Raw genomic sequence first — 23286 nt, 5'->3', positions numbered from 1 at the left:
GTAGTAAATGGTGAAGGAAGTAGTAAGGCTAACAGCGCAGAGTGTGGGAACTGTCTTTGGCAATTAAATTAATGTATCTGCAATCCTAAAATGCTATGGGAAGAGAGGGAAACAGGTCCACGACGTAGGGTGTGGTGAAGGAAGTAGTAAAGGTGAGCAGTGTTGAGTTTGGGAATGGATTAATGTATCTGCAATGCTAAAATGCTACGGGAAGAGACTGTAGACTGTAATATGTTAAAATTATTACGAAGCACAAACCGATACATATTTTCGATACATGCAATCGTTTACAATCGAAATTTACAACTGAGTTGACAACAGCTGATTTTTACTCCATAGAGGCTAAAAACGATTTTTACTCCCTAAATATTAAAAATGCTACTTTAGACCCGCAGCGCATGCATGAAAAAATACTGTTTTTACTGCAGTAAGACAAAAACAATATAATATGAACCCTTGATGACTCCGCTCAATTTTGTGGATGCCTCTGCGAACGCCACCTAGTAATATTAGTTTGTACTTTATTATGAAATGGGCCCCTGGTGCCAAAATCAACAATAAGAGAAAAATAATATTGGTTCAATGCGTCATTTATTGATGTTTAGTGTGAACATTTTTTTCTGGAACCTTGGTTATAATATTCTGAACAAAGCTGTTTAGCCGAGTGATAAGACTCTCCCCTAGTAGTTTCGCCTATTTAGGAAACAAAGAGGTTCTTCCAATGATGATATCTTTGTCCATACAGGAGACCCTCTTCATCTGAAAGCTACATGAAAATCTTCAGCACCCAGCGCAGATCTCAAGGCAACCATCACGCCAATCGTCAAGGATCATTTCACCCACGGTAATATCCGAGTTCCGACATCCAGACATGAATGAAGCCATCACTTTCGTTTCCGATCCATCATTCCAATTACAATAAGCAACTCGGCAGAAAGTGAAAACACAAAGAGTGTTCTGGGATTCGCTAGCGGCGGGATCACACGCCACAATGGAGCTATAACTACTACGTTTACCTCTGCTTTCGCTACTACATCTTCTTCTTCTCGTCCTATTCCTATTGTACAATAGCAAGTCTGTTTTGATGCGTTTTTCAAGTGCTATTACGTTTGAGTGGTCTGGCGACCAAATGATTCAATTTGAGGTAAATTTTACAAAGTGATTGTTGTTCTTGAGTTTAAATAATAGTGGACAACCAACGGTTAAGAAATAAAGTGTTTATTTGGTTGGAGCAGTATAAGTTGGTGAAATACCGAGAAATAAATAGTAAATTATCAAAAACCGAACGGAATCATGCGTTAAAATAGTTTACAGTTAATCCAGGATAACATAAGTAGGCTACTCGTATAAGAGGGTATGTTTAGTGTATACTGTAATTCCTGTTGGACATTTGTTTTCCTAAAACTGAGTATGCTATGTTAATTTTACTCCGTTGCAGCAGTTAACAATATATAAAATGATTTATCCAATTAAATCGAAGTGTGGTATTATGGCGTCAGTTACTTCTTTGTGTAGGCCTAGGTGAAACATATCCCAAAACGTAGTAGCCCTAGCTATGCATCAGCTGAAGACAACGGCAATGGGCGTTTTTCTCTTAGAATTTAGAAAAAGACCACTGCTAGAAAAATTCTTTAAAAACAGGGAATTTAAATGCAAAACAGAAAAATGACACCTGTTTTCTTCCATCCGTTTTTGCAATGTTTGAACAAAACTATATAATTGGAAGGGTTATAATGATATTGTGCCACTACTGGTTAAGTATTCTATGGTTCTGAGAAGCAAAAACTCTGAGTTAACAAACCAGAACTTAAATGAACGCCATAAGGAATTTTAGCAGTGCATGCACAATGACTATTGTACCACCAAACAAAAATTAGAAAATTATGGTTTTTACTCCACCACAAATAATGCTTAAAAAATTAAACAATCATAAGCGAGCTCTCTAACAAAAAGAAAGTTCTTAGTACCTTACAGATTATTTTGTGTTGAGATGTATGGATACAGTTTGAAAAGGTATTTCCAAACCATCATTTTTCGGATGTTTACACACCCTAAGGCCATAGATTGGCTAGACTTGAACCCAGATCTTCAGGACCGAAGACCTGTATTGAACGCTACAAACACACGACCTAACCAAGCATCCCGCCACACCCACATAGAAAGGTAACATTTACTGTCTACAAAGACGCGCTAATAAACTGCAGAGAAACTTAGGGATGTAAGTGTTTTCCTGCATCATTATCACACCAGGCATGCATGGGTGACCATCACTTGGCATTAGTGTGGTCTGAGCTAGTGTATAGAGGATGCATGATGCATGCAGCTTTCCTTGTGTAATTACCCGACCAGACTCACTCTGAACACTAACCTTCACCTGTGGTTGAGGTTGAGAGTTATGTAGATGGACAAAAAATCTTCAATTTCATTAAAAATTGAGATGGAGGCACAAACTGCGGGTATTTTAACCCAAATCAGTTGTGTAGAATCGACCATTATAAAACTATAGAATGGACAATGGACATGAGAGTCACCACTACGCTGTTGTTGCAGCCTTCACCTGTGGTTGAGAGTAATGTATGTGATGGACAAAAAATCTTCAATTTCATTAAAAATTGAGATGGAGGCGCAAACTGCGGGTATATTAACCCAAATCAGTAAAGAGTGAGCGTAGAATCGACTATTATAGAAATAGAATGGACAATGGACACGAGAGTCACCACTACGCTGTGGTTGTAGCCTTCACCTGTTGTTGAGAGTTATGTAGATGGACAGTCTTCAAAAATTAACATGAGATAGAGGCACACAGGTTATTTTATCCAAAATAAAAAACGAGTGAGTGTAGAATGTAGAAAGATTATGATGCATACTAGCTTTTACCCACGGGCTCCACCCCGTTTTACTACATTAGTATTAATAAAACTATTGATTGGTTAAGTTAAGATGAAATAAACAAAACAGAATACAGTAATGGTAATACAAACAAATAATAAATAACAGCTGAGGTATTTTTAACATTAGGTAAATGGAAAGTTCCCTTTGGAAAGCAATTACGACCTTATAGGGCAATTTATGAAATAATGGATAATTTTGCGCAAGGTTTCTCGTCAGGACGAACATTTTAAGTATATGGTTTATGGGGGTGTGACTTGTAGTTTTCTCAAGTTCATGGGTACTTTTGGCTTTATATAGATAGCTTTATTATAGGATCAGATCAGCTGTTTGTTTATACAGAGGCGAAGGACAGCTGAGTTCAGTTTCGAACCATCTTAAGTTTCAGGAACTCTTAAGTCCAGTTTCAGTTGTGATATTTTAAGATGCTTTGTTGTCTTAAACAACAATCAAACTGGCATGGCTAGTTCCCAATATTTTGTGATTGAATTGAAATCTATCTACTTCTTTCACTTAAGTAGACATAGAAAAAATGTCTCTTTATGTTTTCGTATTTTGGTAATTTAGTTATCACTGACCGCTGTTTGCGAGTAATATTCTATGTTAATGCTGGATGTTCAGACCATAGATTGCACTTAGTTTCTTTTGGACTTATTGTTCTTATCGACAATTTAGAGGCAATTTAATGAGTTCTGATTGGTATACTATTTCTTGCCCTTGGGCATTATGACCAAAGGAAGAATCATAAGTTTTCAAAATTTTAATTTAACAATGAAATCATTGAGTTGACATCAGTAAACTGAAATCAGGCTTGAGATTATGCAGTAGAACGGAAAGTCATTCTGCAAAGCCAATTGTTGCACCAACAACCGCTCAGTGAAGACCAAAAGAATCGTATCCAACAAGGTCGTAGAATCAGAAGGTTCCTGTAACAACACATTCACTCACTTCTCTCTATACATCCTTCGTCCATATTTGCCTTAAAATCCATTGTGTCAGCTTCGAAGTGCAGCAATTCAGTAAAACGATGTCTACTTTCCCTATCCTCTATGTAAAGAAAACCTCGTTATAAAGCTCGAAAAAATACTTCTCAAACCACCAAACCGATTAACGATTGGACAGAGGAAATTGTAGTTCAACAACAAAATAAACATGCTACTGTGACTAATCCTAAATCACACCAGTCGAAGACTACTTAGCAATAAAAACCAGCATCCGCGATTCCCAAAGGCAAATCATTCAAATTCGAAACATCAACAGCAGAACCACTATGTTTATAGACTGTTGCAGACCACACCTTGACTACCGAGATGGTGCATAACTATGATGGTTCCAGTTAGCGAATCAAGATAGCAGATAGCCGGGGATAGCGTCAGACTTCATACTGGTTAATGATAGAGCGGCAGCTCTAGTCTGGCAGCTGGCAAATGCTAACTGGAATCTGAAAATCTTACTTCTGAAACTGCTTTTAGATTGGTTTGTAATAGCGAGGCATCAGCTGTAATTGGTAATGTCTAGAAGATCGAGACACTAAACGTTAATTGGTTTCAATTGGTATGTACCTGTGCGATTGAATTGAGTGGAAAATGTAAGTGTAAATTTGTTATTATTTTTCGTTTCTTGTCCAAACATATTGGTAATGATCCAGTGAATTTGTTTCTTGAAAGCATAGTTAATTTTGACAATATGTGAATATATTTTACTAATTTAAATATTACTAGTGTACATGTTGCTCGAAATCGAGCAATTGCAAAGAAGTAAAGTAGTTACAGTATTTAAAAACAAATAATTAACTTATTTAAAAGCGAATAAAAGTCATAATTTCCGATGAGTTTAAAAGACTCTGCTCATAGATTACGTGACTAACAGTTACATATAATCAACATTTCTAGTAAATATTTGATCATTTTTCAAAAGCTGATCTGGTTTTAGCGAATTTCCCTATAGGGAAGTAGCTATTACCGTAGGTCTCATGGTAAGACTTAGGCCCGGGACCGATTTACTTTTTCATTTTGATGTCCCCAGAGGCCAAAAACACAATTCGTTCAAATTTTTATATATGTATATATATATATATGTGTCCGTGAACACGATAACTTGAGTAATTTGTATCCGATTTTGATGAAATTTGGTTTGAAGGTGTAATGCGGGATAAACTTGAATGAGTTCGCGATCCAGCATGATCGGACCATGGGAACAGGGTTATATGGGGGGGTTTATGGGGTAAAAATTGGTTTTTCTCACTTTTGACCCTCAAAACACAAAATTTCCTAATTTTTCTCTAAACCTTCTTAAAGAGCTTAAAAAAACAAACAATTCAGTATATCAAAGTGTTTTTGTACGGTTATTGGTTACGGAGAAAACTAAAAAAAATGGTAAGTTTAAAATTCCCATGTTATTCTTATGGAGAATATTGTAAAATGTTGTAGTTTGCTTGTTTATGGATATCTTTTGATCAAACTTGGCAAATATATTCATTTTATACTAAGCAATAATTATTTTACTTAAAACGCACACTTTATTAGTTTCCTTGTAGCAGCAAACCTAGGTACTCGTTAAACCTAATGTTATTTAAATAGATCAATTAAAAATCAATACAGCCAAATGGAAATTCGCTTAGACGGCAGGTTTGCTGCGGCGGGGGTATTTTAGTATCTTCTACATATCTTTCCCACTTAGGTGGACCAGCCGCATTAGGTGGTCCAGGTTGATCTTCGTCAATGATAATGTAGTCTGCATAGTACTACTTGTTGTCGCTAGTATGTTTACAAATTTCAGTAATTTTTTATAGCGATGACATTTTGTTTACATTACTTAAGAACTGCCTGTTTTTCTGCATAACCTCTCTGTCATAATTTTATTTGCTTCAATTGGCATTAATTTGGCTACCTAGTTACTGTTATAACGTAAGTTATATTTACCTGAAAAAAATGCAGAATTGAAAGGTCAAATGTCGTTCAGATGGTTTTTTGTTTCCCTTAAATGTGAATAATGCAAATCCTTCAGTGAAAGTTGTATTAAGGTTTCTTGGATGTAGTCATATTATTTTAAAATCACTTGACTTTTATTAAAACATATATTTAATGTCCTTGCCGTACCAGTTTAATTCAGCCCTAGAGTGTTTTCCTTTGCCAATCATCATAAAGTTAAGTCAGTGTTTACTACAAAATAGTAACACTTTGGGTAACATCCCTGTTCATTGTTTGTGGGAATCTTCATCTTGTAAGTGCTCTTCATTATTTAGGATGATAACGATAGTAAATGTTTTTTTTTATCTCTATTTTTTTCTACTTAGTGGTGTTCTATGACTACTATGTTTCCATGGTAAAAAATCGGTTCTTTCAATTATTGCTCAAAAATTCAGTACCCTGTCAATTAATTTTTCTTTTTTGGTAAAATATATCAAATTGCCCAGGCTTTCTCGATTTTTTACATTGGAATAAAGTACGAATGTAAATTAAAGTATCAAATATTTAATTTCAACCAAATCAGTAAATGTAACCTATGCGTTTCGTTGAATTGGAAAATAAATAACAGCAATTAAATTATACAGCTGATCAAAATGTAAACAATTATGTTCTTCATAAGGATAACATGGGAACTTTCAAAGCCACTGGGGCAGAGCCCAATGGGCTTTTTCGAAAATGTAAGGCCAGTTTGCAAATCTACGCGACACGCTCTTTCCAATGAGACGTCAATGGATAAAATAGGTTAAGAAATGGCGAAGGAGTTCAACCGACAAAGTTTCATGTAGCGTATTAATTATATAGATAACTTTTTATTTCGTACGTCAAGGTTAAGGCGCATATTTTACAAAGTATTTGACATCGTTTAATTTAATAGCACGCTTATAATTTAAAAAATAACTGTATTTTTGAAAACATTCAATGAATTAACATCGACATACCTTTTAATATCCAACCAAACCTACCTATGCCACAACATATTTATTTGATGATTGAATTTCATCATCACTAATTACGATACATCCCCAACTTAGTTGATAATTAACAAACATATTTATAGAACGTTATTGACAATATTAACTTTTACATTCAACATGGTAAAACAAAACACAAAAAATACTACCTCAACCTTCTTAAACCTTGAATTCAAAGTGATTCTAGCATCGCCTACATCATTATTTAGCCATTCTACATTTTCCGGAAGTGGAGATTTTCACAGTTACCCCACATTGTTAGTGGCTTACATGCTGTGGCGTAATTGATTAGTTTGGTCCATCACGGACATGTTAAGTGAAATACCAGCTGTTAAGTGAAGAGTGGCCATCACATAGTTGTACACACCACGATACAAACGAGGTTTCTATTGCGATAGAGCACACCAAGCCTATGGTATAACAGTTTTATTATGTTTAATTCGTGATAATACAAACCATAAATTCAAATCTGAAGAATTTTGAAATTTTGAATTTTTAAAACAAATGTTATAGCTGGAACGGACTGTGGTAGGTAAAATCAGTATATCTTCGCAAGATCATAACGATGCAGCCTTTACGTTGTTGGTAGATTCAAATATAAAGCTTAAAATTGAATAACAATTTCTTCAAACTTTTCACGTTTCAATGAACATGTCTACTAATATTGTATTATGCATTATAGAAATAACAAATCTACATATTTTGCATAACTAATGGTAGTCATTGGCTTCTAAAAACATCTTGAAGGAATTTAACGAGCTGTCAAGCAACTTTCCAAGGTAAATTGTATACAAAGAGAAAATAGACGTATTTCTATTTGCAATTACTTTCATACAGTAGATTTAGTATCATAGTCACGACATGTGGAATGGTCAGCTTTAATTGAGATCGCAACATGATTTACAACCGAAGGGTATGCTTATTAACTTGTTAGTTAGGAGGTGTAACATTCACATGGCCAGCTGTTATCATCAACTGATAATACAACAGCTGACTGTCATGGCGACACCGGAAGTGCATACGGTTACTTCCGCCTACACAATTATGTGTCATCCATCGACAATGTAATGTACTTGTATAACCTTGTTTGATATGAACTCGTATAAAAGGTGAAAACATATTCTATGGACATAAAAATACTAGTGCTAAAAAACAAACGGGCTGAAAAAGTGTACCGTTATCATTTTGTAGAGAAAAAAATCAGTGAAGATTTAAATATGTATAATATCATTTTTTTTTGTAATGTCTTGTTTTATGTTGTGTCGTAATGAATCAGAAGTTTTGTCGGTAACATGTTCAAGACACTTAATTGAGATTAATATGTGAAATGTATGACAATGATCAATGATCATAATAGTACGAAATTACAGTAGTGTTTTAAATTAGCTGATCTCAATACAGCAGTGCTTTACAAATGAACTTCTAAACATAATAGGAACGTAACGTTTTCTTCTTCTTGAGGCTTTTGTTTGAATAGAAAACATATCCTTATAAAAATGTCTTATAAAATGTATATTCCTGCTTTTCCTTGCCTAAGAACAAGATTAATTGTGGTACAGTAAAAAACCAAATCGTCATCAATTTCTCACAGTGGTTTGACAAAGTAAATAAAAAACTTTGTTAAAACGTTCAAAATTGTTTTATTGAACCCAACTAGACGAATTATGAACAAGATCCCAATGAATACCGAAAGACTCATACATACGTTCAGGTTCAGCATTGCTAATTTAGTCTCCATACTGTAAACATGTCCAAAGATAACACCAGGACCCCACAGTACCATCTGATATGTAGAATCATTTATCAACAGAGTTGCCAATAAGTGTTATTACAACTGGTTAGGCTCTATCTGGTATAATGATAGAACCAGTTGCCTCCTTCGTGCTTCGCTGCTAACAATTATTTCTGGGCACGTCTCTAAGGTTAAGAAGATAGTGGAGAATATTTCGAAAACTAAAATCTTTTGGTTAGAGGTTAGGAGACCAAACTCTCTTGATCGTCCGAAACTTTATTTAACATTTCATTTGTTTTTTGCTAGTTCCCACACCAGTACGGTATATTTACAATGCAGTAAATTTCAAACGCTTTCAATGAAAATCGGTCCAAACTCATTAAAGTCCGAGACACTAACCACTAGGAGCAACACACCCCATCTTGGATAAAAACGTTAACTAGAACTGAATTGGAAATTGGTATACCATCCTGACCGTTCCTTAAAGCAATGGAAAAACGGTATCCCAGATTTACGTCAGATTTGCCCAGATCAGAAATGACTGAAATTACTGAAATTATAAATATTTCGGGTCTTAAAAGTCCTCAATTACTTAGTAAAATATTTCCAGATTTAAATAGTTTTGACTTTTAGTTGTAGTGAAGAGTTAAACAGTATAAAAATGCGTAATTTGACATGTTTCCCACTAATATCTGCATTGCCTTTATCTGGAGTATGTTGTCCTCGACTAGTTGGTATCTAACCAACCACTAACGTAGCTACACACTCTCTCCTCCACTAACCTTTACGAGTTCGATTCCTACACGCAGTACAGATTACAGATCTGGTTTCAGATGTTAATCAGGTTGGTTCAAGTTTTTGCCGGGAGATTGGTTTACATCTTGTGTTTAGAGCACGTTAATTAAAAATCGGGAAGTTTCTAAACAATTAAAAGATTGCGCGAAAGATTGTTTCCGTATTGGCAATTTTAGTTATCAAGTTACCCATCGGCCTCTCAATTAGGTAAATACGGCTTCCCTCACGCACTTTTACAATGTATTTAAATCAATTTTTTCCACGCAAATTACTCACTAACTAGCAACATTTGCATGATGTGAGGATTTGAATGAGTGTCAGCTCGAGTATAACAATGCATGCAGATGATTTCATGATTATACTAATTTGATGCTCGCCGAGACAACGTTATTACTGCGATTCTAATAGAGACAACGCTCTAGTGTGGATAATTATTTTTCAGCGTGTTAGTGGAAAATTCGCCACAGAAATTATGCAGATGCTACATTAGTCTTAAAAGTTACTGAGAATTTAAATTTGAATAATTCAATACGAAACAATTCGTCCTAAAACTGTTACAAGAACAAGCAAATATTTCATATTGGTGCCTCTGTATTAGGAAGCAGAGAACTGAAATGCTTTGATTAAAATTGGTTGAAACAGCTGAGTTGATTGTTGCAACTTCTCTGAAATAATCAGCAACAGTTATCTGTTGCTCGAATAATCAGTTCCTAAACAGGTGGAAGCCCTGATGTGGCTTCCAAGAAAGCGATTCTTGAAATTTTACTCGTCTGAGAGAAGAATTATGTTTTTGGGAATAATTGAGGACATTTTCCATCACGCGATACATAATTTTTCCTATAATGTCTCCAACAACACAAACCTTCCATCACCAAAAATGAACTTCAAAGGAAGAGGAGACATCTTTTATGTGTATTGTCTACTGTTACAAGGGAAATTTTGTGCAAAATGCTTGCATTATACCTTCCAGTGAATGCCTGAAGAGCAAAAATTGATGGCTACATTTAAGTAAATTGGTCGTGTATAATCTTCACCATGTCAATTGTGAACACGTTTTTGTAACGGTTTAGATTCATTTATGGAGCTTAAACTCATATTGTGACATTTATAATTCGGCTTATATTTCTCCAACAGATATTCATCTACAGAAGAATTTTATTTTGCTCTTACCCTGTGTCTATGTCTAATAACATCCAAACACATAAACCTTGCCTAAAATTGTACCTATCTTGACAAATTATTTGCAGTGGCCTATATTACGGACCGTGGCCCACTGGGTTGGTAATATTATTCAAAATAACACAACATTTTGGCTGTAAATATGGCCCAATGAATAACGACAGAAAGGTCATATTACTTTTAATCTAGATCACATCATCCTTTATCAGATACGTTGATTAACAATGCATGTAAACGTCAATATTTACGTAACAGACAATTTACATTATCTTTTGTATTTTGGAAATGCCACATTGCTATGTCATTTGCATTATTTGTTGTCAATGAAGCCGCACGATCATTTAAATGAGGGCTCCCTAGCAGTTCAAGAATAAAAGCCAAATTCACTTCAAGTATATATCCACTACACCTAACATTCCGTATGGAGATTATATTGACAACTTTATGTAATTGATAAGGCTAAGATAACTAACTGAAATCCCCCATGTCAAGGAATTCCAGCTTTAACAGTATAACCCCACAACCAATTTCTCAAAACTGTGCTAGAAGGGTAAATCCATTGGCACGGAAGTACGATATGAACTGACGCGACGTGACGAAGGAAAAATCAAACTTACACTGTAACGGATATACCTTCCTTTGAAGTTAGATCGTGTCTTCCCAACAAACAGATATTTTTTTTTCAAATAAAATCATAGATTAATCTGCATTACACTGATGAAATAACGGAAGTGTTTAACTACAAAAGATCCACCAATACGATTTTAATACTATTTAAAGGTTCTTCCAAAGGAAGACATACCAAATCCTCCGAAGACGTTTGGGAAATATTTTATTCATTGAATGATCAACCATATTTGGTAGCTATAGCAATTAATATCATTATTGTTTTTGCACTTAATAATCTTTAAACAATGCTAATGCTCAAAATATGTATAGTTTCACTCAATTTATCGCAGTTAGATGAATTGGCGTAAACCTTGAAAGTAACCGTCGATTTCGACGGGTTTCATCTAGTGTTTATGTATAGGCTTTAGCCAAATATGATGTGACATCTTTTTTAATTTATTCAAATGGACTTCACATAGCAAAATGAACACGTTAAATATTCAGTATTCTAACGACCGACTGTCCTGAATCAGGCCAGCATACTTTGTAACATCCACAAATTGATCTGTCAATCAAAATCTTTTGTTACGGCTTCCATTGTTCCTCCATTACAATCGCTCAGCAATGTTGCAGCTATGGGTAGAGTGGGAAACTGGTAAAACATTATAGCGGTAATATTTAATAAAATTACAAAAATTCACAAGTCATAACTAAGCAAATAACGACAACCAAAAAGATTAATTGACTCGACTCATTAGTGGCAAAAAAAAAAAAAACGAGCGAGACTCGTATTTTTTACAATACTTAGCTACTGTAGTGGGTCAATCCAATATCATAAACGACATAACCTAATGTAATGTATAGTTTGCTAATGTAATGTTTACAATCATGTGCGAAGTGAAAAAAGTTAGATAGTAATGTTTAGTTTGATCATAAAGTTTGCTAATAAAATGTTTACAATCATGTGCGAAGTGAAAAAAGTTAGATAGTAATGTTTAGTTTGATCATAAAGTTTGCTAATAAAATGTTTACAATCATGTGCGAAGTGAAAAAAGTTAGATAGTGATGTATAGTTTGATCATAAAGTTTGCTAATAAAATGTTTACAATCATGTGCGAAGTGAAAAAAGTTAGATAGTAATGTATAGTTTGATCATAAAGTTTGCTAATAAAATGTTTACAATCATGTGCGAAGTGAAAAAAGTTAGATAGTAATGTTTAGTTTGATCATAAAGTTTGCTAATAAAATGTTTACAATCATGTGCGAAGTGAAAAAAGTTAGATAGTAATGTTTAGTTTGATCATTAAGTTTGCTAATAAAATGTTTACAATCATGTGCGAAGTGAAAAAAGTTAGATAGTAATGTTTAGTTTGATCATTAAGTTTGCTAATAAAATGTTTACAATCATGTGCGAAGTGAAAAAAGTTAGATAGTAATGTATAGTTTGATCATAAAGTTTGCTAATAAAATGTTTACAATCATGTGCGAAGTGAAAAAAGTTAGATAGTAATGTTTAGTTTGATCATTAAGTTTGCTAATAAAATGTTTACAATCATGTGCGAAGTGAAAAAAGTTAGATAGTAATGTATAGTTTGATCATAAAGTTTGCTAATTAATCTTGTGCGAAGTGAAAAAAGTAAGATATCCACGGTCTTTAGAGGAATTTATAAATTTACACGTAACTAAAAAACAGGCAAAAATAAACATTTATTCTCAGCTTTTGAAATGAAGATTTGAATTTTTTCAGCTAAAACTATGTAGATGGTAAATAATTTTATTTTCGTAGGTCGTATTGCCAGAAAAAAATACACTGTAGTGTATCCATTGTCAATACAAAAAATCAATACATAAATAAACGTGTTTTAACGAAAAATACAGGATATTAATTTTATATGTATAGGCAGTTTTGGATGTATTAATTAGTGTGTAAGGCGAAAATTAGTGAACGAAGAGTGAGAATGAATATGGTAGCGTTGTTACAGACTTAGTTGTTCCTTTACCTAGGACCTTTTACTGAAAACTCAATGATCAAAGAGAGCTGATTCGTTTTATATTTTATTTATATTTTATTATTAAAGGAGTTTGACAGCTGAAAAGGTCAGTACATACTGCCTCAGCCAGCATAACATAAACTGGGACGGGTGGCGTCGTCCTGTATCCATCAGCTACTAGGTGGTTACGAATTGTGGATATTTATAGGCATGCACTGTGGATGCGATACTTGTGTGGATTAACGTCCGCACGAGTGAGTACTACGACTATCCGCAGTACTATCCTGAAAATTAGACCAATTCGTATATACCAAGGCAAAAATGTGGTTCGGATTCCACTATAAACTGTAGATCCCTTAGTTGCCATTAGCTGTATGGGCTTTAACAGCTGTGTCTAAGGAATATGTCGGCCTTAGTCACTAACAAGAGTACAAGATCGCGCCACTCATCCTACACTCATCTCCATTCATACTTGGCTTAAAACACCTACTTACTGTGGTCGCCATTTCATTGAAAAGTATTAAAAGTATTAATATCACACATGGTAAAGCACAGTACTCAAAAGACGTAACGCACCTATTCCATATAAACCTACCAACATTTGCTATTTATTCAGTTTTTATACCCGCATACCTACCGTTGCACCTCTATCGAGATAACATAGATAACAAAGTGACGGTCGAGGGAAAGTGGCTTTCGCGCCAATCGATTGAGTTTGCCGCGGATTCGCACGTTTCGGTGAAAGTCCTCAGACCGTCCTCCTGCCAGCTGATTGATCCGAGGAGACCCGGGGAAAGGCGAGAACCGTTCACACCACGGCGTGTTTAGATGAAGCAAGTACGTTAAACGCCGAATACCGGGAGTTTTGTCGAGGTTTAATATAGGATATTTCCGTAAAAGAGATGCACGGACGATCGTATCCTGTCATCTCTACAGATGGTAAACACTATCCTGCTATAGTGAAGATTTTAAACCTTGACAATACTACCACATCATAGAGTGTTGGCGTAACTTCAACAAACATACATCTACAAAAATATATTGTTGATCGAAACTACTTGTATGATTGAACATGATTTTATTTAATTTTAATAATTGTAAGACGAGATTGATGTGTGTAGCTTTTGAAAAACATCTGCTGCTTCTTGGTTAGAACCAGTTGAAAGACCAATAGTCAAAGGGGGATAGTAAGCTCTATGCTCATCAATCTTTAACTTTACTTGTGCTCTCGGATGAGATGTAGTGTTATTATTAAATATTCTTTACATACCGTTTGTTTCAAAAGTAATGTTACACTTTTATTTGTTCACAACTACTTTATTCAAGTGACAGGATAGGTCAGGTAAGTTTTTTTTTAGGTTAGGTTAATGATAATGCAGTGTATATATGCAACATATAAACACCGCGCGGAGTTGGACATGTGCCGCGAGGGACCCGAAGTTGCCAACGCGCGGAGTTGGCATAAGCCAGGTCAAAGACAAGGTCCATTTGGAACTGCTAAACAACTACTGACCTCCCAAGATAGAGCTAGTAAATTACTAGTTTTATAGCTATGCATGTTCTTACAACTCAGCTACAGTATTTCTCTGTTACTCACCAGTGACCGTGTCTCTGGCACTGTAGACCTCGCCGTAGGTGCCTTCTCCTATGAGCTCCTGCAGTGAGAAGCGATCCCCTGGCTCCGGGCAGGACTCTAGGTCTACGTGCCGTGATAGTCCACGGTACGCCATGGCCTGTAACATCAACAGTAGATTAGAATTAGCTAGGAAAAACAGTACACATAGTTTGAGAAGAAATGGTACAATGGTTCTGTTTGGTACAGTTCCGCCTGGCTGTTTGTTTCCACCTCTACATGTGAAACTTGTTTATATGCCCCACCTTCACATCCTTGGACGCTAGTTTCTAGCCCAGAACTGTTTTACAATTAACTTCATGTTAGTCTTAGAGACTGTCAATGATAGTCATAGACAAAATCCATTGGTGATTGGCAGGATTTGAACCCGGGACCTCGGGCACCGAAGCCCCGCGGTCTACCACTAGACCAGCTCGCTTCCTATCTACCTAGGTATGGATTTGTTGACGCAAAATTGACAAGTGCAGCAGCAAGCTCCCTTCGAAGTCCATAACAAAAACGATGAATGAATATAGAAGGGAATAATTATGATTAACGGTTTGTGAAATGCAGTTTGACAGAAATTAAGGAAAGTAAAAAATACTTAGGTTATGAAGGTTGGATGTGTTTATTTCAATCTTAATCACTATCAAACAGAGACTGGAATGTTTAGTTGGAAAGGTTGTTATCAGTTTTGGTTGGTTAACGATTATTTAAAACTTGTATACCTGAGCTGATTTTCACCTTACCACAGTATTATGTAAGTTTTTCAAGTTTTCCGCAGTCCACACATAATTTCCTGGCAAGTTGCACTCGAACGCTACGAAACGTGTCATATTGTAACAAAAACGTTATAAGGCCAACACAGGACGATGATGATGATTCAAAGACATTTTTTAAAAATGCTTAAGATAAGTCACCTTTTAAGGCTTTCTTAGGTCGCCATTACTACTTCCTCATATAAACGCAATTTATCTTTAGTATTAAAATTGCCCGAAGAATGAAGAATTGCCTAAACAAACGTACTAAAACAGAGTAAATAAACTAGCATTTGTCATATCTGACAGTCTGGACCTTTCACTTTCAACGATCAAGACTTATCCACCAGTCCAAGGTGGATACGTCAACTATTGCTACAGAAGCTAAGTATCTCAAACCAGCTTTGACAAGAGAGAGGTTTTTGGCGCCGCTTCTTGTCGTGTGACCTACAAACCGACCTGCGATAGACGGTAAAGCACTTTCCCGTAGACAAGACGAAGACACCGTCTAGTGACACTGATCTTCATCACTACTGTTAAACTAGATTGTGAACAATTCGAGTCGCTAAGTATCTATTGATACTGTAGACCTCACGTAAATTCCATGAACATTTTTGTCCATCGAAGACGGACAAGGTGCTTTTTTGTACGAAAGCAAATGTGTTTGCCCACTATATTTTGCGGTCTGTAAAAGTCTTCTCGCCTGACTAAAATCGTAGAAAAAAAGTCTATGCTGAAATACAGGAAAAACTTATTGATTTATACACCCACCTAAATGTGTATAATATATTCTGCAGTTTCTATCAAGTTAAGATTTGATGTTGAAAGACATATAGTTTGGGAGGTTTTATTTATTTTTTGGCTATATTGATTTAGTCCGGTTAATGTCCTTACTATAGTTTCATTAGGTACAAAATTGAGTTAAGGAGACAATTAACGCGTACTTTAACCTGCATATGAGTGTTGAATGGAGTGTGATGTCTTGTCTTACTTACTGACTAAGATCAGCTATTTTTAAGAATCGTTTTTAGAGAGCTGTATAGTTTAGGTTGTACTGAAGTCTGTCCAATATTTCCATGGACATGCATAATAACATTTTACGTGACTATAATCACAAAATAAAGTATTTTTCCGAATTCTTCATACTGCGGTGTTCATTCAATTTTGAAAATTGTATCTAAAGAATATGCTAGTAAGCCTAATCTTGAAGAATCCGGTTGGTAAAGCAAAGACCTTAATTAACGTTCCAAAAAAGTAAATGCAACCACGAATGACATGCGAAGCGGTTGATCGACCATAGGATTGTGCTTGTGACGGTTATTTGGCTTCGCGAGAGTAAAAACAATACTTCCTGGTATCGGTTACATGCATGATCGGTGACAGCGAAGTAACGGTTACATTTGTGGCCCTGTTACCAATGTAACTATGAATGATTATTGATTGTTGCGACATTACTTGTTCGTGCGTGAAATGAGTTCACTGAAAATAAATTACAAAACATTTGAAGTGAATTTACATAAGTTATTCGTAGCTGAAGTTGAATGAATTGTTGTGTAGCTAGTAACACAATGTACAAAACAGTTTCCCTTCTATATTCATCAACCGAGGTCATAATAATTTTAGACGATTTAAGGCATGTTTCTATTCGATTCTGTAGACATAGAGTTATATTGCTTATTGTCATTTTGCATACTTCTGTTATGACCATAGATAAATATAATGACAAAACAGAAAGAATTATTTCTAGGTATTATCACTTAAGAGTAAGGTGGACATTGTAAAGTATACCATTAAATAGGAGAAACCCCTTACCCCTTAGTATTAATTTTATTTAATTATCATTAGTGATTGGGACACCAGACACCACACGAAACACATCAAAGTAGGCTCCAGGTTTTAATACAGGGACTTGCAGCATTTAACATCCATGTTAACATGATACTAATATCAAAACAAATCTTAGGTATCAATTTTAGATATCTGTTATTTAACCTCCAGACTCAGTGACTTATTGGGATGTGATTTTTGTAGTTTCACTGTAAGTTTGTTTCATCACTGTTGATGTCAAAGCCCAAATAATTAATACTAATATTCTGTAGTCTAGTATTAAACTGTCTCTATGTACTGGCCTTTCGCCTTTGGACGAATAAATAACAAAAGCCAGCTGTATAAATACATAGTAGCAGGCTATACATTTTTAGTAATAGAGGTTCTTCCTTTTTACCTCCAAAGTTAAAAATATCTCAGCTTATAAGATCGAACAAAAATGAAAAACTCAAATTCCTATTGATAACTTACATATTATACACAAATCCGATCATAATATAAAAACCTCCATAAACTCGAGATTGTCCAAGCCAAAACACTCAACGAATTGATGAACGTCTGTTTGTCTTAATTTGTTTAATAACATTCGATGAAATTATAACAAATTAATGTAATTATATTTTGACAGCCACAACCATGGAATACACTGCATCTAATTACATAATCACAGGTAATTTCCATGCAGATGAATGTGTAGAGTCAGATTTTATAAATTACTCAGGTTTACATCAAGAGCGGCCGTTGGGTGAAAGCTATTAAACACGCACTTTTATGTGGCATAATGACGAGACTGAATTGAGTGTTTAACATTTTGTCACTTAATCAAACAGTTTTGGCAGTTTTGAATTATAATAGATTGCCAAAAGAAATACCTGTGAAGTTTCCTGGTTTCTGCTTGACAAACATACGATAAAAAATAAAAAAAATAAGGTTTTTCGGAAGAGTTGAAGAGGTTAAAGTCGCTGAAGTAATCGTATTTTATTGAATTATAATTTGATTGAAGCGTTGAGAACTGATAAAAACCTTTGTAGGTTATGTGAAAGCAAACGCTGAAATATATATCCTTCTTGGTTGAGACAACTGCGTAATGTGTGCAATACAACCTTCTGAAATTCAAATTTCAATCAGTTTGAAAGTTTGATTTTCATCTTTCAAAGCAAAATTTTAAGTCAATCTGTTTGATAAATACTAAACAAATTGACTTAAAATTTCGCAATCCTTATCCTACTTATCCAGTTTTTGAACGACAAGAACTCCAAATGAGGCCACGCAGATGTATAATTGGCATAACAAATCCAGGAATTAACGATCCCTGAGGATCTCTTTGTGATGCCGACGACATCAAAGTATATAATTGGCATAACAAATCGTAACAAGGCATAAACAGGCGAACGGTTTCCATAACCAAGACTGCGTATCAAGACTCCATCGCTCTGGTTTGTAATTGAGATTGGAAGTATATTATTGGCCTACCATTGTAACAATGCCCATTGCAACAGGGACTGTGGATGCGATACTCCCTTGTGTGGATTAACGTCCGCACTAGTGAGTATACTACGACTATCCTGATAATTAGACCGATTCGTGAATTACAAGGCAAAAATGTGGTTCGGGTCCCACTATAAACTGTAAGTCCCTTAGTCGCCATTGGCTGTATGGGCTTTAATTAACAGCTGTGTCTAAAGCTGTCTTAAGGTCCAATTCCTATGTGGCGACTGATACTGATACGTACGGCTCGAGATGCTTGTCAATTATTCCTATGCCGCGACTCCTGCGACTAGTGACTAGTGCAGTTGTTCAATCGTATGGTCGCCATTTCAAAGTAAAGTATTAAGCTTTAGGGTGCAGTAGGCCTATAGCGATTGCCGACTTTATATTTACTTTTCCATTTTCCACACTGAGACACATTTGGTAACTAATCTGACAACTTTTCACCTTCCTTAGTCAATCTCCAAGCATAAACGGGGCAACGTGTTGGCTCCTTAGAAACCCTCATTACACAATTCAGCATCTGTATTATGAGACCTGTCTCATGACCAGTATAAGGGCCAAGGAGCGGGTCAGTCCCATGACAACGGAGGGTCAGAAGACAGGTCCCATCATACAGACTATAGGTATAGGAGACTAACTCACTTGGATATCCGAGTTTGCAAATATCTTCTGAATGCTACTCACTCTACCTCGCTAAAAAGTAGTGCAATACATGCTACAGGATTAGAGATGTCTATGTATGTTTGCCTGTTCGTATCCAGTCATTGAATCCATACTTAACTACAATTAATTCCTATAATCATGTGAGCATAAAGGTGTAACCAAAGCATGTTTATAGTTTATCGGACTAAATTAACTATTGTTAGCTGGTATACTACCAAACGTCGTTCATGTTTCCGTGAGTTTCGATCGTATCGTTGGATTTAAGAGGTGCGATCACGTTGACAATAATGTCAACTAAAATGTCACGGTAAAGGTTGATTACCTTACTGCGGCAATAACTTTTAATGGCTACATAAATATATTTTCTAATGTATACATCCCCTAACTTCTCGTCATACTGCAGCAAAACAGTGATAAATGCATTATGTGTTGTGGGGCTCAAGTAGCTGTTTTTCTTCTTGGAGAGAAAAGAAATCAGCTGGATTCGAGGACATCAGCTGTATATTTGTATGGTTCTATAATTCAACGACAGATGTTTTCGAAGAAAATAGTCGCGATTCACCAATATATCACCGGATCATTATACAAATGGTCATGTGTTTACCATCAAATCAATCACCATATCCTTATTTATTGACTTGGACGAATTTAAATGTAAAACAAATTAAGTTATGATTTATCAAGGTATTATATGGTGTTTGCGGAGTACTAAATTTTGCATCTAAATAACGGTAACTAACTGCTGTTTGTATAAAATAGCAAACAATAAGTAAACCCTTTTATGATATTGTTTACCGTTATAGATTAGCTCCCAATCTATAACGGCAAACAATATCCAAAATTAATGTTTTGTGAACTTTTGCATAAAGAATAGTATTTTTGCACAGTAGTACTGTGGTATGAAAAAGCAACCGAAGGGGAGGAGAGGTTTTATCTGATCCTGTATAGGTTGTATTTATTTTAAATTGTTTACTTAAAGTTTTTAAAGTAAATACAAAATCTAAAATAATAAGTTGTGTTGTTTAGACCCATATTTAAGGGTGAAAATGAGTAAAGTACGAGTGTCGAATGAATGTGAAAATGTGAAGCTTTGTAACTGCATGATACCAGCGGTTTCTTTAGTCAGGACCATTTATCAAAACGTCGATGATGAATCACAGCCGGGTCAAATTTCTAACCACCGAAAAACATTTCAACTTTTCTCAGCATCAAACCGAAAATGATTTGATTACCAAAAAACACACCATTCCTTAGCTACCAAGCTGTATATAATACTTTATACGTCCATTTTGTGAAACACAAATAATCACTGTTAAATCCATAACCATGAGTGCAATATTTGATCAAGCTAACCATGTTCAGAGTCTTTAAAGGCCTAGTCCACATTTGGAGACTTGGCCGACAGTCGGATGAGTGTCGGAGGAGAGTCGGCCGATTTCCTGAACATCGCTAGACACAAAAGGCAACACTACAGAGACAGATGTTTCCGGAGACAAATCACCAAGTGTGGACAATGCTTTAGGCATCTTGCGGTTTACTACAGACCACAACCTCAGTTAGGGTAGAAAGTATCGTTGGTTAAGTGTATAAACTTCCCGCCGTTATTGGAGAAACGCCCGCATGTGAGAGGTGGCGGTGGCGGTGGTTAAGTCAACTTTCACAGATCTTAATAGAGGATAGGCACATCCTGCGGATATTGCTGAATTGACAGTTGGCGAAACTTGTTTGAATTTATGTTCTGTTTGTGAATTTGGCTGATGATTATAGGGTGCGCAGTAATCGTGTTTAGGATGTAGTCAATCTGGCTAATTTGATTAAAGTCTGGAGTTAAAATTGAGATGTAGCTTTCAGAAGTCCTCTTTCAATGAAAAATGTACTATGGAGATTTTAATATAGCGTATGCTAAAAACAGAACGACTTCAAAGTTATAATCCATTCACAATGTTTAGGCGGTTTTAGGGGAAGAAATCTATCCCTCCATTTAACCACTTCCTTTCAAATAGTAGCTTAACAGCAGATTAATTAACATAAAAGCAAAAAAGGTACTGGGGGAATTCCCCTCAAACTGACTAAATTTTGTGAACTGATTATAGTAAATAACAATGATCTTTCTCTATACTGTAGATAGCTTTCTATATGTACCATAGCTACGACGTTTGATTATACAGTACTCGTCCATCAAATTTACTGAAGAACTGCAAAATGCATGAATCGAACTGTTGGTTTTCAAAAAAATTTTGTCGATGATACCATTTAATCACGAATAAAAGTAATTAATAATAAGTAGCATAGTATATTTCATTTTTTAACTCATTAAAATGTTTATACATACACTATAGGCTGGTATGTGTGGTTTTCAAAAGACGGAGAAATAGTTTGAAAAGGTCACACGCAAGTGACTATAGTAATATTTCCAAGCCACTTATCTAAAACAAGCAATGTGTAGTTCGTCCCAGCAGCAAATTAATAATTGCTCCTTGGTACCAGATTTCTTTGATTGCATCCAATAAGCTACCACTCAGTGATCAGTTAGTTTTTGGTTGAAGTATTCAATTGGTCAATGTTGCTTTTTTCGTAAACGAATGACTAAATTACAATTTTAAATTTTATCTTGTATAAAATTAGACTACATAAAAGTAGGATACCCAGCTCTTGCGGGGACCAATCAGAGAGCAGCATTTCATCCCCACCCCTCCCCCTAGGCCACGCCCCCTTTTGTCCCACGTGGTCGCCCTCTGGTGTCCCACGTGGTCTAACCTCACTTTTGTTTTCGCGCCAAACATGTAACCTCACTTTACGTATTGCATACGTAGGTTCCCGCCAAACGAAAAAAAAACTTCACCTTCCCGCCAAGTAACATAACCTCACTTTCGCGCCAAACGAAAAAAATCACCTTCCCGCCAAGTAACATAACCTCACTTTTATTTTCGCGCCAAACGAAAAAATCACCTTCCCGCCAAGTGACTTTTGCGCTAAACGAAAAAAACCTTACTTCTTCTCCGCCGATTCCCGCCAAACAACGTAACCTCACCTTCCCACCAAGCTTCACTTTACGTATTGCGTAGGTTCCCGCCAACTGATATAACCTCTGTAATGATCAACTCTTGCCAAATGAAATAACCTCCACAAAGCTGTGTCCTGAATAATTACACAGATTGTTTGGTCTAAAATATGTTTTAATGCTACTATATCTACGATTTATATTTACATTATTCTAAAAATATTTACAAACACTAAACTAAACTTCTTCTTCTTCTTCTTCTTCATCTTCATGGTTCTGTAACAAAACAAGGAAGTGTTAATGGTGTGTATCCTGGTTGCTGATTGGTTGTAATAAGCTTGTACCTGATTGGTCATAAATAGGTGATCTGTTGTGTGATTGGCCAATTTTTGCTATTTAAACCTTTTAGTACTTATTTTCTTTCACTTTGCTCTTGGCAATTGAACGTGTTGGACGTGTGCTCTTGTGTTTGATGTTTTGAGGTTATGTTTGAAAGTTATTTCTAGTGTTAAATGTTAGTTTGATTATTTACGGTACATCAGTGGTAAGTAAACTTTGTTTCTTTATTGTAACGTATTGTGCAATCGGTGTGCTATATTCAGCTTTGTGTGCGCGCAGCTGTGTCCCCACCACATCTTGTGTCTCTGTGTTGTAGTGTGCAATCGGTGTGCTATATTTAGCTGTGTGCGCGCGCAGGTCGTGTCCCCTCTAGATCTTGTGTCTCCGCGTCTGTTTTACTTTGCTCTAGGCGTTTGACGACGATGGATGTTAGTATGGCTGATAACGTATCTGACGAAGT

At 35.6% G+C, this 23286-nt stretch overlaps 1 protein-coding gene across 6 annotated transcripts in view; it reads right to left on the bottom strand.

Annotated features, from left to right (window-relative positions):
* The window catches only part of LOC128996302 (myosin-IIIb-like), a 127414-nt gene that overhangs the window by 43794 nt on the left and 60334 nt on the right, over positions 1 to 23286 (bottom strand). For 4 of the 6 annotated variants that reach the window (XM_054421536.1, XM_054421541.1, XM_054421537.1 and 1 more), the window contains exon 1: positions 14733 to 14877. In XM_054421536.1, the coding sequence (XP_054277511.1) occupies positions 14733 to 14877 (145 nt within the window). Of the gene's footprint in view, positions 1 to 14732; positions 14878 to 23286 lie in introns of those variants that run through there. The other 2 variants (XM_054421539.1, XM_054421540.1) reach the window with 1 other exon arrangement.

This window comes from Macrosteles quadrilineatus, unplaced genomic scaffold (assembly GCF_028750875.1).
Source record: "Macrosteles quadrilineatus isolate MER2022 unplaced genomic scaffold, UCM_ALF_1.0 Scaffold_6__1_contigs__length_79288215, whole genome shotgun sequence".
NCBI lineage: Eukaryota > Metazoa > Arthropoda > Insecta > Hemiptera > Cicadellidae > Macrosteles > Macrosteles quadrilineatus.
Note: the sequence above shows the minus strand (reverse complement) of the source record. Positions and strands in the feature narration are given on the sequence as shown.